This window comes from Leptodactylus fuscus, chromosome 7, assembly GCF_031893055.1.
Source record: "Leptodactylus fuscus isolate aLepFus1 chromosome 7, aLepFus1.hap2, whole genome shotgun sequence".
Lineage (NCBI taxonomy): Eukaryota > Metazoa > Chordata > Amphibia > Anura > Leptodactylidae > Leptodactylus > Leptodactylus fuscus.
The window spans coordinates 110743135-110755888 of NC_134271.1; the positions used below are offsets into that span (position 1 = coordinate 110743135).

Consider the following 12754-nt stretch of genomic DNA (forward strand, 5'->3'; position numbering starts at 1 on the left):
AGGGCTTTGTGAAAAAGCTAAATCTCGGGCAACCCCTTAAGGCCGGGTTCACAAAGGGTTTTTCGGACCGGATCTTGAGGCGGAGGCCACCTCAGAATCCGGTCAAAAAAACGGCTAGCCATGACTGGATGCCGGTGCAGTGCATACGGTGCATCAGCATCCAGTCACAGCATTCCGCTCTGGATTAATGAATGAATGGGCCTAGTCCGGAGGGAGTGACACACCACAGACATCTGAATTAGCTGCGGAATCCACGTCAAGACAGGGCATGCCGCTTCTTTTTTCCGTGAGCGGGAACAAACCGCTCGCAGAAAAAGGAACCCATAGAATCCAATGGGAGGCGTTTTATTGAGCCGGATTCTGAGGTGCATTCCATGCCCTAAAAAACCCCTGTGTGAACCCGGCCTCAAACCCTAAATACGACATATTCTAGGTAAATACTTTCTATATATTTGCCATTCCTCTTTCTCTCCCAAATCTGCAACAAAAAAAGCTGCGCTCCCGCAATGAGGAAAGCTGTTTTTCCCGCACTATATAAGTAGCGTGTTCCGTGTTAACCCCTTAGCCGCCAGTGCTTTCTTGTTGCATAGCAGAGATAACGTCTTCTTACGTTAACCCTCTGAGCGCTAATTCTTTATTACTGACATTGTGTAACTATGTCAAGTCAGATCAGTTGTGAAGGCTTGGCAGCTGGAGGGTTAATACCTCCATCATCCACCCCTGTCAGTCAGCACAGGGGGGAGGGGAAGAGGATACACCCCTAACATGACTTTTGAAAGGAATTTTGCTAAGATCTTAGGAGAGCTGCAGCCAGTAAGTAAGTCTCCGAGCTGTATGGGAGGCATGGCTGCTATATACTACCTGCTGCTCATATTGTAACTTCTCTTAAAGGGAATATTTTTTATGTTGCAGACATTTGTGTGACTGTGCCATTCCTCTGACTGACACCTGTGCACATGCTGCGACAGAACTCTAGCCGATGGTTGCAGTGATTTTCAGTGCAATGTGAGAATTTACCTCGGACTTGTGCGCCCTCCTCCCCGTGCAGCCTGCACACTAGAGCGGGGAGGCTACTCCTCCTGGTCACGTGACGGAGGCCCTACGTCATCCGAGGTCCTTCAGCCCACTAGCATCTACCTCGCACAGACGGCACTTTGTATCGCTCAGGAAAAGGAGGAGACGTCGGAGTTGTGTGTGGCAGGAGCGGATTGTGCTCGCTACGGCAGACCTAGCTGCTGGACCTCGTAGGGATTGCCTGTATAGAGTATAGGCAAAGTGGCATAGCTAGAAGATGGGGGGCTGCTAGCTGGCGTCTTCACTGGTTGCCATGCATGTCTTGTAAGCGTCATCATCTGTTGCTTCAGTACAGATAGCAGAGCCCTCCATGCCTAGGAGGCTGCAGACCACTGCTTGCATGCACCATCACCTCAGCTGCAAAAGTTAATGGCAAGGAGCTGAGGACCAAGGCTCCTTACTGCAGTCACCCACTTGGATTAGTTCCTTACACAGACTTTGCCGGGCACGGTGAAGCCCCCAGGAGTATGGATGGATGGTGAAGAAGCATGATCTACCCCGGCCTGGCTAGCCTCATCAAGGGGCTCCTTCTAGCCACTGTGACACTGGGATGTGCAGGTAAGATGAGGACAAGTCCTGGCTCAGTGTCTTCTTACATTGCTATGGAGTGTGATATTATTCTGTCAACCCTTCAGGACCAAAGTGTGGCTCCAAGTAAGTCATGAAAGGTCTAGCATGTCTACAGCAAATGTGTACTGCTAGCAATAAAGATAAGGTGATGGATACATCATAGCTGTCATTGATTGCTATAAGGTAAATGGTGATCCAAGTACAAGGTCCTCTTAGACAACCTTAAGATGGAGTGTCATGGCAAGGCGTCAACCTTAGAGAAGTGCGTTGTTCTGTAGAAAGATGGTGGACTCGTCACAAAACTCCAAGGTCTATATCAGGGGGGTAAATCAGACTGGAGATTATGATATACATATCCTTAGATGGAATCTTTATCTGGGTCCAGGGTGACTTGAAGAGTTTGACAGTACCTCTCCTTAACTTAGCAGGTTTTTACCATACTGTCACTTAAGTTTGTGTAATACTGCATTTATAATACTCCAATGAATCTAAGCGGCTTCATAGCAAGTTAGACCCTAAGGGAGTGTTCACACGTGTCAAATGTGTTGAAATCTGCACAACAAATCTGGCATGTATAAACATATCCTAAAAGAGCACAGTTTTCTAAATGGCTGTAATGTAAAGGCCTATCTATTGATCACTCCTTCCTTGATCAATGGTGAAGCTTGTCAGAGTAGCAGAGGGGTCACTGACACGCCATTTGTGACCTGGGATGTGCACACAGGTATGTCACCTATACAGTGCAGACATACAAGTACATAGGAACGCAACGAGAGAGATCAATTAGTAGCGGCGTACAATATGTGGCTGTTTACGTGAAAAGGGCCCAGATCGTCGATTTAATTTGTCACTTTAATTCTAACGAAATCTGCACCAAAAGTGTACAAATTCTTAAAAGTCTCAACAAATTTGTAAACTTGACATATTTTTAAATAAAATTTTTGCATAAAACAAAATTGTGATTTTTTTTTTACCCAAATGTTTTGGACTATTTTCTCTATAATTAGTATCAACGATCTGGGCCCTTTTCACGTAAACAGCCACATATAAGCATTTAGAGTCCTAAACATGTCAAACAAATGTATTAGATTTATTTTTTGGAGCAACATTTATATACTTTGCATAAGTTACAAGACATGTTAGATACAGTTTTGTGTATCTAATGCCAGGTCAAGACTGGCATTAGATAGACTTCAGTAACTTGCAGCAAAAACAGGTCGCAATATATTAACTGCGGTACCTGTTCCCCCTTTTCTCGCCCAAAAGGTATTAGAAATTTAACACATGGCATATACTTCATTATTTTTGCCCAATTTATACCAGAGTTGGCACAATCTCCCCTATTGTGTCCTAAAACGGCACAATGCATGGCAGGCACTAATTGCTATGCAACCAGGCTCAAAGTCGTACAAGAAGAAATGGCTGAGCCAAAACACAGGATTCTTACAAATGTATTTTCTCTGCGCGCATGGGACTCGACGGCAGTAAATCTTGCTAGACAGGGTGTATTGAGAACGTTAGACTTTAGGTCAGTAAGAAAAGAACAATCGTTTCTTCTGCTTGTGTGTAGTATTGATATTCTTGGTGTAGTGTACCCTTCCTTAATAAAGACTTCTGGGCATTTGTAGGTGCATTGTCTATTTAAGCAGGGGGTGTTCACATGTTGCCCAGCAAGGTCTCGGTCTCCCATTGTGACAGCAAATGGTTACGTATCAGCTGTCTAATGATAGCAATATGATAAAATATTAAATATCTTTCTCCTTGGTTAATGCTATGAGTCATACTCATGCTGCGCCTCTGTTGTCAATACGGTATATAAAAGTGCTCAGCTTCCTGGCTAAAAGATTTGGGGAGATGAGAGAGGAATAGAACTACTTCCTGACCTTTCCGCCTTATGTCCAATAAATCAAGACCAGCGCTGCCCTACCTGGCATCGGATGTCTCCAGGTCTGACAAGAAAATGATTAAAATCTATGGCATTTGCTAGCAGGCCTGACAGCAAGCAAGATTGCTAGCAAAAGATCTGTAATTTAGATCCAAGCCATTGATTTGTGGTGTGTATTCTAGTACAATGTACCCGAAATATCTTCAGTGGAGCCCAAAGTGCAATTGTATCAATAACCTATGCACGTCCTAATATCTGGCCAGTGTCAATGGATCCTGGATTGTCTCTGCATACCAGATAATGCGTTAGCAGAGGGAATTCCCTATCCTTTGCTTTTTTTGCAGGAGTGCTGCAGCTCACAGCATACATGGGGTTAAACACGTGAGACCAGAGGTTTCTTTGATCTTTGCTGTTAAGCCGGCCATACTGCTAGGGTAATGTTTGGCTGTAATGCAACCAAATGATCATCCATAAGATCATTCCTATGCATAACCGAATATACCAAACCTCTACAGCTTCAGATGACCACAGCTGAAATTTACCAACCTGGCAGATAGATGGACGGCAAATGATCAAACGATGGAGAGCTGAAATTGACAATATTAGAAATTCCATCAACTTTTATTGTATATGTCTGGGCAGCTAAAGAGATGGCATAGGTCTACAATGGGCAGCTTGTGCCCCATGCAATCCCAGTGACCTAATAGTATGTCACCTGTTAAGAAACTGACATATCTCTCTGTAATATCTTGATTTCACACATGCTCATGAGCTTGGTGACAACTACTAATAGCAGTCATTAGAATATTCTCAGGGCGTTGTCACCCAGAATTCCAGACACTCAGAATATTATAGAAAGCGCCATTGTTACACAATCACCTCTGCTATTTCCCTGCCTGTATGAGCATTTAGTTCTAGCATTCTATTCATGAATCAGGAAGATAAGGAGAGAAAAAAATGCTTGGAGGTGGGTGGAGTACGACCAAAGCAACTCCACTATTCCAGCTTAGAGTATACGAGTCAGGACAATCCAAGTCAAGCACTCCGTCGCCCATCTCTCTACCATGTTTTGGCTGTTTCGTGGTGTCTTGGAGGCAATACCGTGCACTGTTATATTGTACTGTGCTGCATGTGTGAGGTTATGACATCCTGGCAGAAATAGTGAAAGGAGCACAAATACTGAAATACTCCGAGGAATACAGTAGTGCTAATGAGATAATAATTATTTATGGTCAGTGACCCAGAATTGAGTTGTCTTGTTACAGCATATTTCTCTGTGGGTATAAGTGGAAAGCCTGCATCAGTGTCTCATGGACAAATAATTCAGACTGTAATGCAAAAGCAGATTGAAAACCATAGCGTTCAGGGCTGGTGACAGACCCTGGCACAGAAGAGCAGATGATGATGATGATGATGATGATGATGATGATGATGATGATGATGATGATGATGATGAAGGCCACTAGGCGGTAGAGGCTTCTTTGACTATTTTCTTTCCTTTTATCATGCTTTGATGCATACAGTAGTGGTTTAGGCAGATGTTGGAAAATGCTGCAAAATAAGAAAGCCTTTGAAAAATAAAAGTGTTATATAATAAGATTAGTAGGTGAATGAACAAAACAGAAATCTAAATCACATCAATATTTGGTGTGACCACTGTTAGGAGGAAAAGTCCCAGAAGTGATGATATGGCCCTCTGGCCACCCAGTCTGTCTGGGCTTACATCAGGAGATAGAAGGTTTTGACCAAGCCTACACCCACAGCAGATCTGTGCTTAGTTCTCCAGGATGTTTAGAACAGTCTCCCTGCTGAGATATGTGGGCTAGTTCACATGGAGTAAAATGGTCCGGATTTTGATGCGGGAAGCCGTGTCGGAATCTGGACTAAAATGCGCCTGCCGCGGCTAGGCGCACCTGTCGCAGCTTCTGACAATCGCGGCTTTCCGCTCTGGTTTAGGCCAAAATGAATGGGCCTAGTCAGGAGGGTGGTGTTGCAAGGCGGACGTCCGCAGCTGAATCATCCGCGATATCCGCCTGAAGAAAGGGCAGCTTGGTTCTTTTTTCCGCAAGTGGGAACAAACCGCTCGCGAAAAAAGGAAACGACCGGCTCCCATTGATTTCAATGGGAGGTGGGTTTTTTTAGCAGGATTTTGACACGGAATCCGCGTCCTTTTACTCCGTGTGAACTAACCCTTACTCTGTGCAAAAGTAGCTAGAAGACTCGTTGCAGTTTTATTGGCAAAGACCGTTCATACCAAATATTATTGTGATTTTTAGATTTATATTTTATTGATTGACAAAAAATGAACTATGAACAATTACATTTCTGAAAGTATTCTGAGGCCCGGATCACATCTGCATTGAGTATTTCGTTAGGGGAACTCGCATGGGGACGCCCCCTCCCCGAATGGAATTCTGAACGCATTGACAAGCTGTGAGCTTATCTCACGAACCCCATAGATTGTAATGGGGTCTGTGTGTTTTCCTCTACACATGACTATTGTGGACAGTGTGTGGAAAACACAGGGACCCCATTACAGTCTATGGGGTCCGTGTGCATTCATAAGCTCACCACTTGTCAATGTGTTCGGTATTCCATTCAGGGGGTTCCCCTATGGACTGTCCTTTCAGATTACCAAACGCAGATGTGAACCTGGCCTTACTTTTTAACATTGTTCCACACCTGCCTAAAACTTTAGCACAACACGGTACATTTACTGGTTCTGTTCTTCTGAAGTCTCACCAATCCTGGTTATATGTCCCCAATGAAATAAATGTATATTCCCTGTTCTCTCCTAAATGTGCATGGTTAGCACATGGTTGTGCTGCAGATAATTCAGACTGGCAGACCAGTGTCCTATATCTATCATTTTCTCATTTTATTTATTCTGTATTGTTACATTCGATTCTTTAATCCTGATGACTGTTTGTCTTTCAGTATCTGATATGGATTGTCGTACAGTGAATACATAGCGCTATCCAAATTCACCCATATTTAGAAATTGCTTATAGCACACGCTCTTATCAATATTTATCTCTGGAATTTGAATGCTGAGGCTCTTAACAGGAAATAGATACAATTCTTATCTCTGGGGATGGATTGTAGCTTCTTCTGTTGCAGAACGTCTCTGGCCTGTGACATCACTAACATGATTTTTTTTTTTTTTTTTCTATTTCCTTTTTGATTTTTTTTTTTTTTTCTCCTACCCATGAGTCAGACCAGCTCAAACTTCCACTAAATCCTCAAGCTTCTGTATACCACAAAGCAAAACCAAGGTCTGACTGCACAGATTTACTTCAAGAAAAGCAGAAGAGGGAACTATTGAAAGATCTCAGGAGAAAATAACTGAAAATGTCATTGAAATTCCCCTTTTTATCTTTGTCTATGCAGCGCCCTATCAACAAACATTGACAACTCCAGTTATTTTATATTTAGTTGTTTTTTGTATAATAAATGAGTTGTCAAATATTCTGTAAGGATATCCTAAGTTAATAGGGAGGCTCCCCAATATGGGACCTAAGCCAGGGTGGAGCACAATTACAAAGGGTTTGTTGCCCTGAAAAACCTGTCATGTGGATGTAGTTTATGAATATCTTGCTGATTTCAATAGTTACCATGTAATGGCTTCATTTCATCCGTGGTGGCGCTATAGGAATGTAGGGGACATCAAATTGTCCTCATAAGAGTATGTTGCAAGGTTCCAAATTAAATAATTAATTAACAGGCCTAGATGGGCTACCACCCTCTGGGCCTGGAGGAGCCACACACACACACACGCAGCTGATAGTGTATCAAGTGAGTTCTGATTTATTATTACAGAGAGTAGCATTTATACAGACAAAAGCAGGTTGGACTTGACATGATTGGTTATAACATAAGCTGTGGCACATGACTATTGGATAAGGTCTGCATCTCATTATTACACTCCAACCTGGGATGACCTTTCTCATGACATGAAGAATCTAAGATATTTATGTGTAAACCAACATCTTACACTAATTCTAGATGTATATCACAGCAAGAGAGATAATGATCACATACTGGTCCGCTCCGGCCTTGGGGCTAACGATCAACAGGTTATTTGAACCGGTTTCTACACCCACCCTCAAAGATGAATAGTCTTAGCACAAACAGATAAGGAGTTATAACCCAACCATCAACATTCCACATGTCTTATCCCCTAAAGGGGTCTCTTAGACTCTAAACAGACATCCTTATGAAGCTTATATAAGAAAAAGGTTACAAAATGGCTGACAGAATACAAGATGGAAGATGTGATCCTAACAGTAATATTGAGCAGTCACATAGAGATTTCCCCACAAAATGACAGTATCTTATCCCTCGCTGCCTGCAATGGAGAGCAAGCAAGATTATGCCTCTTTCCTCCACTCATTCAGGTATTCTAACATATAGAGGAAACCATAATTTACTTATTGGGTCAATTGTAGTTTCACATACTTTAACTGCTGTAGTATTCATCTTTATGCACTACATAACTAGTACAGCCCTGATGGAGGAAGACTAAGAGTTTGTGAGGAGTAGCAGCTCTAGTCATGTTGATAAGGATCTCTCCAGCTTTTCTTGGGGTTGGTGCAGTGCTGAGGAGCCTGTAGGGTCTATGATGGTTGTTGTAGTGTCCTTAAGGTCATGTCCAAATGGTGAGCCTTCTTGGCCCTGATGGAGGTAGGTTGGAGTGTCCTTGATGGCGAGTGCAGAACAACAATGGGTGAAATGACAAACTTAAGCAACTGTGCTTCCATTGTTTGGATTAAGAAATGTCCACTTTGGGGCTGAGTTTGGAGGGTGGTACTCCTTGGGTCAGTCAGTGTTTCCTTTCCGGGTGCAGTCTTCTTGTTATTCACAGTGCTTTATAACAGTCATTAATGCTGTGGGATGCAGATCCAAAAAGTGTCATGTCTGACCTGAGGCTAACTGGTAAGGTCGTAGCTATTGGGTCTCATCAACTCTTACGTACTTGCACACACGTCTCCAAAGTAGAGCAGGCATTCTTCCCATCTCCTGACTTCACTAGAGGCTGACATTACCTGGTAAGGAGGTCCAGGTGTAGCACTACTCTACACTTTTCCTTAACTAGGGAGTTTTAACTCTCTTCCTCTTTGTTGAAGGAGAAGACTCCTTCCCCTCCTAACATGTCTTATTCAAGGAATGTACACAGTCCAGTCACATTAATGTGACCACCTGTCAAAATCCAGAATAACCACCTTTGGCAGAGTGGACCGCTGTGAGACGTGCAGGAAGAGAGGGGATGTTGTGATGATGATCACTGGGACGTTGAGCCATGCCGACTCCAGTGCTGTGGCCAGCTGCGCTAATTACAGGGTTGAGCATCCATGGCACGAGCAACCCAATAGAGGTGGTCCCACAGATTCTCAAATTGGGTTCAAGTCTGGGGAATTTGCTGGCCAATGGAGTATGGTAAACTCATTCTGGTGCTCCTCGAACCACACACGTACACTGCGAGCTTTATGACACGTCGCATTGTCCTGCTGGTAGATGCCATCATCCTGAGGAAAAACATTTCGCATGTAGGGGTGAACATGGTCCACAAGGATAGATGCATACTTGTGTTGATCCATCGTACCTTCCACAATGATGAGTGCACACAGATGGCTGATGACACGTGTCTTTTGCGATTGGTTATTTAAGGTTGATGTTAAAAGTAGCCGGTGGTCACATTGATATGACTGGACTGTGTACTATCAACTCAACCCAGACAAGTATTAGATCGCATAGTAGAGCAAAATACTGAACTCAACATTGGCATATCCTTATAATCATGTAGATCCCTTCTACCAGCGCTTTCACTGGAAATACTATAGTATCAGGGGCATAACATGAGGCGGTGCAGAAGGTGCGATCTCATCTGTGCCCGGGGTGCCTTAAAGGGGCTAGATTAGTGTTATAAATGATACATTATAGCTGAGGGACCTGATACAGGTTTTATGGTTGAGTCAAGAGTTTCATTGTTACGCCTCTGCTTAGATGTGTTGTACTAAGAGACCATGGAGAGAAGTCTCGGCAGACTTATTGCCCCATTTTCTCAACTTTAATAAATAAGTTGATAAAACCAAAATGGGATCACACAATGCTGACTTGTTTCTTCTTCTACTATATACTTTGTGCCAAATTTGACAATATTGGAAGATATTTGCCTCTTATGGCAGGATCCTTGATACATATTGGTGAAATATTGTGAATATCTAATATCTCAGTGAGCACTGCGATACGTGTTCTGCACATTGTGTCCTCATTTTGTAGCAGAAAATTTTCTGGTCTCCTATTTTTTATATTAATATTCAGCACAACTTGTACATTACTTATTCTGCGTTACAAGCCATATTTTGTGTCTATTTGCATTCATTACAGTGTAAGATTCGTGTTGACTGCAGCGATAGGGGAAGGTGAGAACCTTTGTGAACATACAGGATATATCTGGATGTCTGAAAGAGCATGTAATACTGTAAATTATAATCTGATCTTCATCTATGTCAATAATTGTAAACACATTGGGAAGATTTAAAGGGGTTAAAAATAGGACTAACAGCAGCAAAGTGGTACAGAGCTAAAAGGCTCATGATCCTAGAGGACTAGATCTGGGATCCCAAATATTATATAGGGTATAAAATAAGGAACATGGAGGCGGTAAATGATCTATTTATTCAGCCATTGCAATATTTATGCTGTACTTTGGAGAAAGACAATGCAATGGGTGAGCAAATTGATCATTTACAATGACTGCTGCCTCTATCTTTCCTTGGGTAGGCTGAATTCACACCTCCGTGTTTGGGCCGGGAAATGTGGTCCATGTAGGCACATTTCTTGGTCTGATCACGGCTCAAATGAACTGAACACACAGCATTACGTAGATCTGTCAGCTGAACTTCAGTCAGGTCTGAAAATGTGACGATGACACAGACTGCGCTTCCCAACCTGAACACACGAGTGAATTTAGCCTTATAGGAGTGAAGATAATCCCTCTCCATATGCTCTATTAGGATACTTGAACGTCAAGATGACTATTGTAAGAGTCTTCACAAGTACAACTTGCTTGTTGCAGATTTTCCACTAAGAACTTTGCCGCAGATTGACAGCAAAATGTTTGCCTTGAACTTTGCTGTTGGTTTGCTGCAGACTTCACCTTATGCCTTTTCAAAGGGTGACCTTTACAACATAAAGCTGGGTTCAAACTTGCGCTGGGGTCTCCGTCATTCGGACCCCGTCTGCTAAAACAGCAGAGACCCACGGGAGAAAAGTCCTTTTTGCAGGACTTTCTCCACTGGTTTTCAGCAGTGTCTGCTAATGTGAACCTAGCCTAAATTGTCATGCCATGGGAAAAACAAAAACTTACACTGTAAGTCAGTGTCCAATGCAGATATTCTGTGTAGTGTGTTCAAGGGAATTGATAAAACCTTAGTCATTTAGTTGGTACTGTAATAAATTGCGTCATAAAATACTGAGGAAATCTCTGCAGGACGGCACAAGAAATCATTTTGAAATATTTTTTTTTCTCCAACATGTTATAAGCAAAGGATAATTATAAATTATATAACATAATTTACCTACCACACTGGCACACCCAGACAAAGCTGCAAAGTCACAGTCTTATTTAATGTAATTAAAACCGTGTTCTTACTCCTACACAATGTAAGGTTTTACTGACGGCTTAGTAGGAGTTAACGAAGATATCGCACATGGGCACCCAGAGGTGCGGCACTTGTCCTTATTGGTTAACCATAAATTACTACCGTACCATTACCCGTATTACTGTGTGCTGCTACTTACTTGGCTGGGGTGACCCAAGATTTCCCATCTGCCTATACAAAACTACTTTGTATTAACTTCATGAATTTTCCATCACTGACAGATCAAAGATTTTTTATTTTTTTTTCTTGAGGGTAAAATAACCCAAGGTTGTCAATTAAATCCTTCTCTTCTATCATTTGCCTGTTAGAGAGTAATTGTAATAAATGGTGGCGTAGAATAGGATCTGCTTCCCAGTAATTAGAACTTTCATCAAGTCTCGTTACTCTCATTAGTGGAAATAGTAGATCTGCTGTAGACATGTGTAAGCCTTTCGTCCTAATAATGTGATTGTATCTGTCATTAAAGTAGAGGATATACAGTGCCGCGCAGAAGTGGGAAAAATGCTGCCAAAAATAGAATCCTCAAAAAGTTGTTTGTCAATTAACAAAATGCAAAGTAAATGAAAAGAGAAAGCTATATCACATGAATATTTGGTGTCGCCACTCTTTATGGCATCAACTTTTCTATGTATACTTGGACACAGTTTTTGCAGGAACTTGCCAGAGAGAACTAAGCACAGATCTGAAGCTTGCTCAAATCCTTCTGTCTCTTCGTGTAAACCAAGATGAACTTGGTGATGTTAAGAGTGGGGGCCATATCATCACTTCCAGGACTCCTCCAACAAAGGGTGGACACAGCAAATATTAATGTGCGACTAGATTTCTCTTTTGTTCATTAATTTCATCTTGATAATTGACAAAAATAAACTCTCAAAGAGGTCTTTTCACCGACTCCACCAATACCAACTTAGGGCTAGTTCACACGGGGCTAGTGACCTCGAATTTTGGTCCTGATTTTGATGTGGGAAGCCGCGTCAAAATAGGACCAAAATGCGCCTGCTGCGACTGTTGTGGCTTCCGACAATCGTGGCTTCCTGCTCCGTAGTAGGCCCAAATGAATGGGCCTAGTACTGAGGGTGCTGTCGCGAGGCGGACGCCAGGGCTGAATCAGCCGCGGAATCTGCCTGAAGAAAGGGCAGTTCACTTCTTTTTTCCGTGAGCGGGAACACACCGCTCACGGAAAAAAGAATGGTAGCGGTCTACATAGAGGGGCGGATTTTGAGGAGGATTTGGCGTCAAAATCCGCCCCCTCTTGCACCATGTGAATGAGCCCTAACTGCATCTTTCAATAGGTAATGCTCCTCTGATTCGGGGGCAGTTGGAATTTTTTTTCTAGCCCCCCCCCCCCCCCCCCATTCCCAGACTGAAGGGAACCTCCCACTTTACAGCAGAGAACATAATTTGCTGAAACTAAGGCCGGTTGTAAATGACCGTGAATTAAAAGTATGGGTTGCACATGGGGAACACGTGGAAGTCCCCGTGTGCTGTCCATGCATGGGCCGTACTTCTGCAGCTCCTTTCATTCAATCAATAGGAGCCACGGAAGCACGGGTCACAAAAA

The 12754-nt window shown here is 42.8% G+C and overlaps 1 protein-coding gene across 1 annotated transcript in view; it reads left to right on the forward strand.

The window, feature by feature from the left end:
• Window positions 1-1130: 1130 nt before the first annotated feature.
• Window positions 1131-12754, forward strand: part of TYRO3 (TYRO3 protein tyrosine kinase) — a 145154-nt gene continuing 133530 nt past the window's right edge. The window contains exon 1 of the mRNA XM_075282823.1: window positions 1131-1632. Within this exon, the coding sequence (XP_075138924.1) occupies window positions 1563-1632 (70 nt within the window). The 5' untranslated portion in view covers window positions 1131-1562. The remainder of the gene's footprint in view (window positions 1633-12754) is intronic.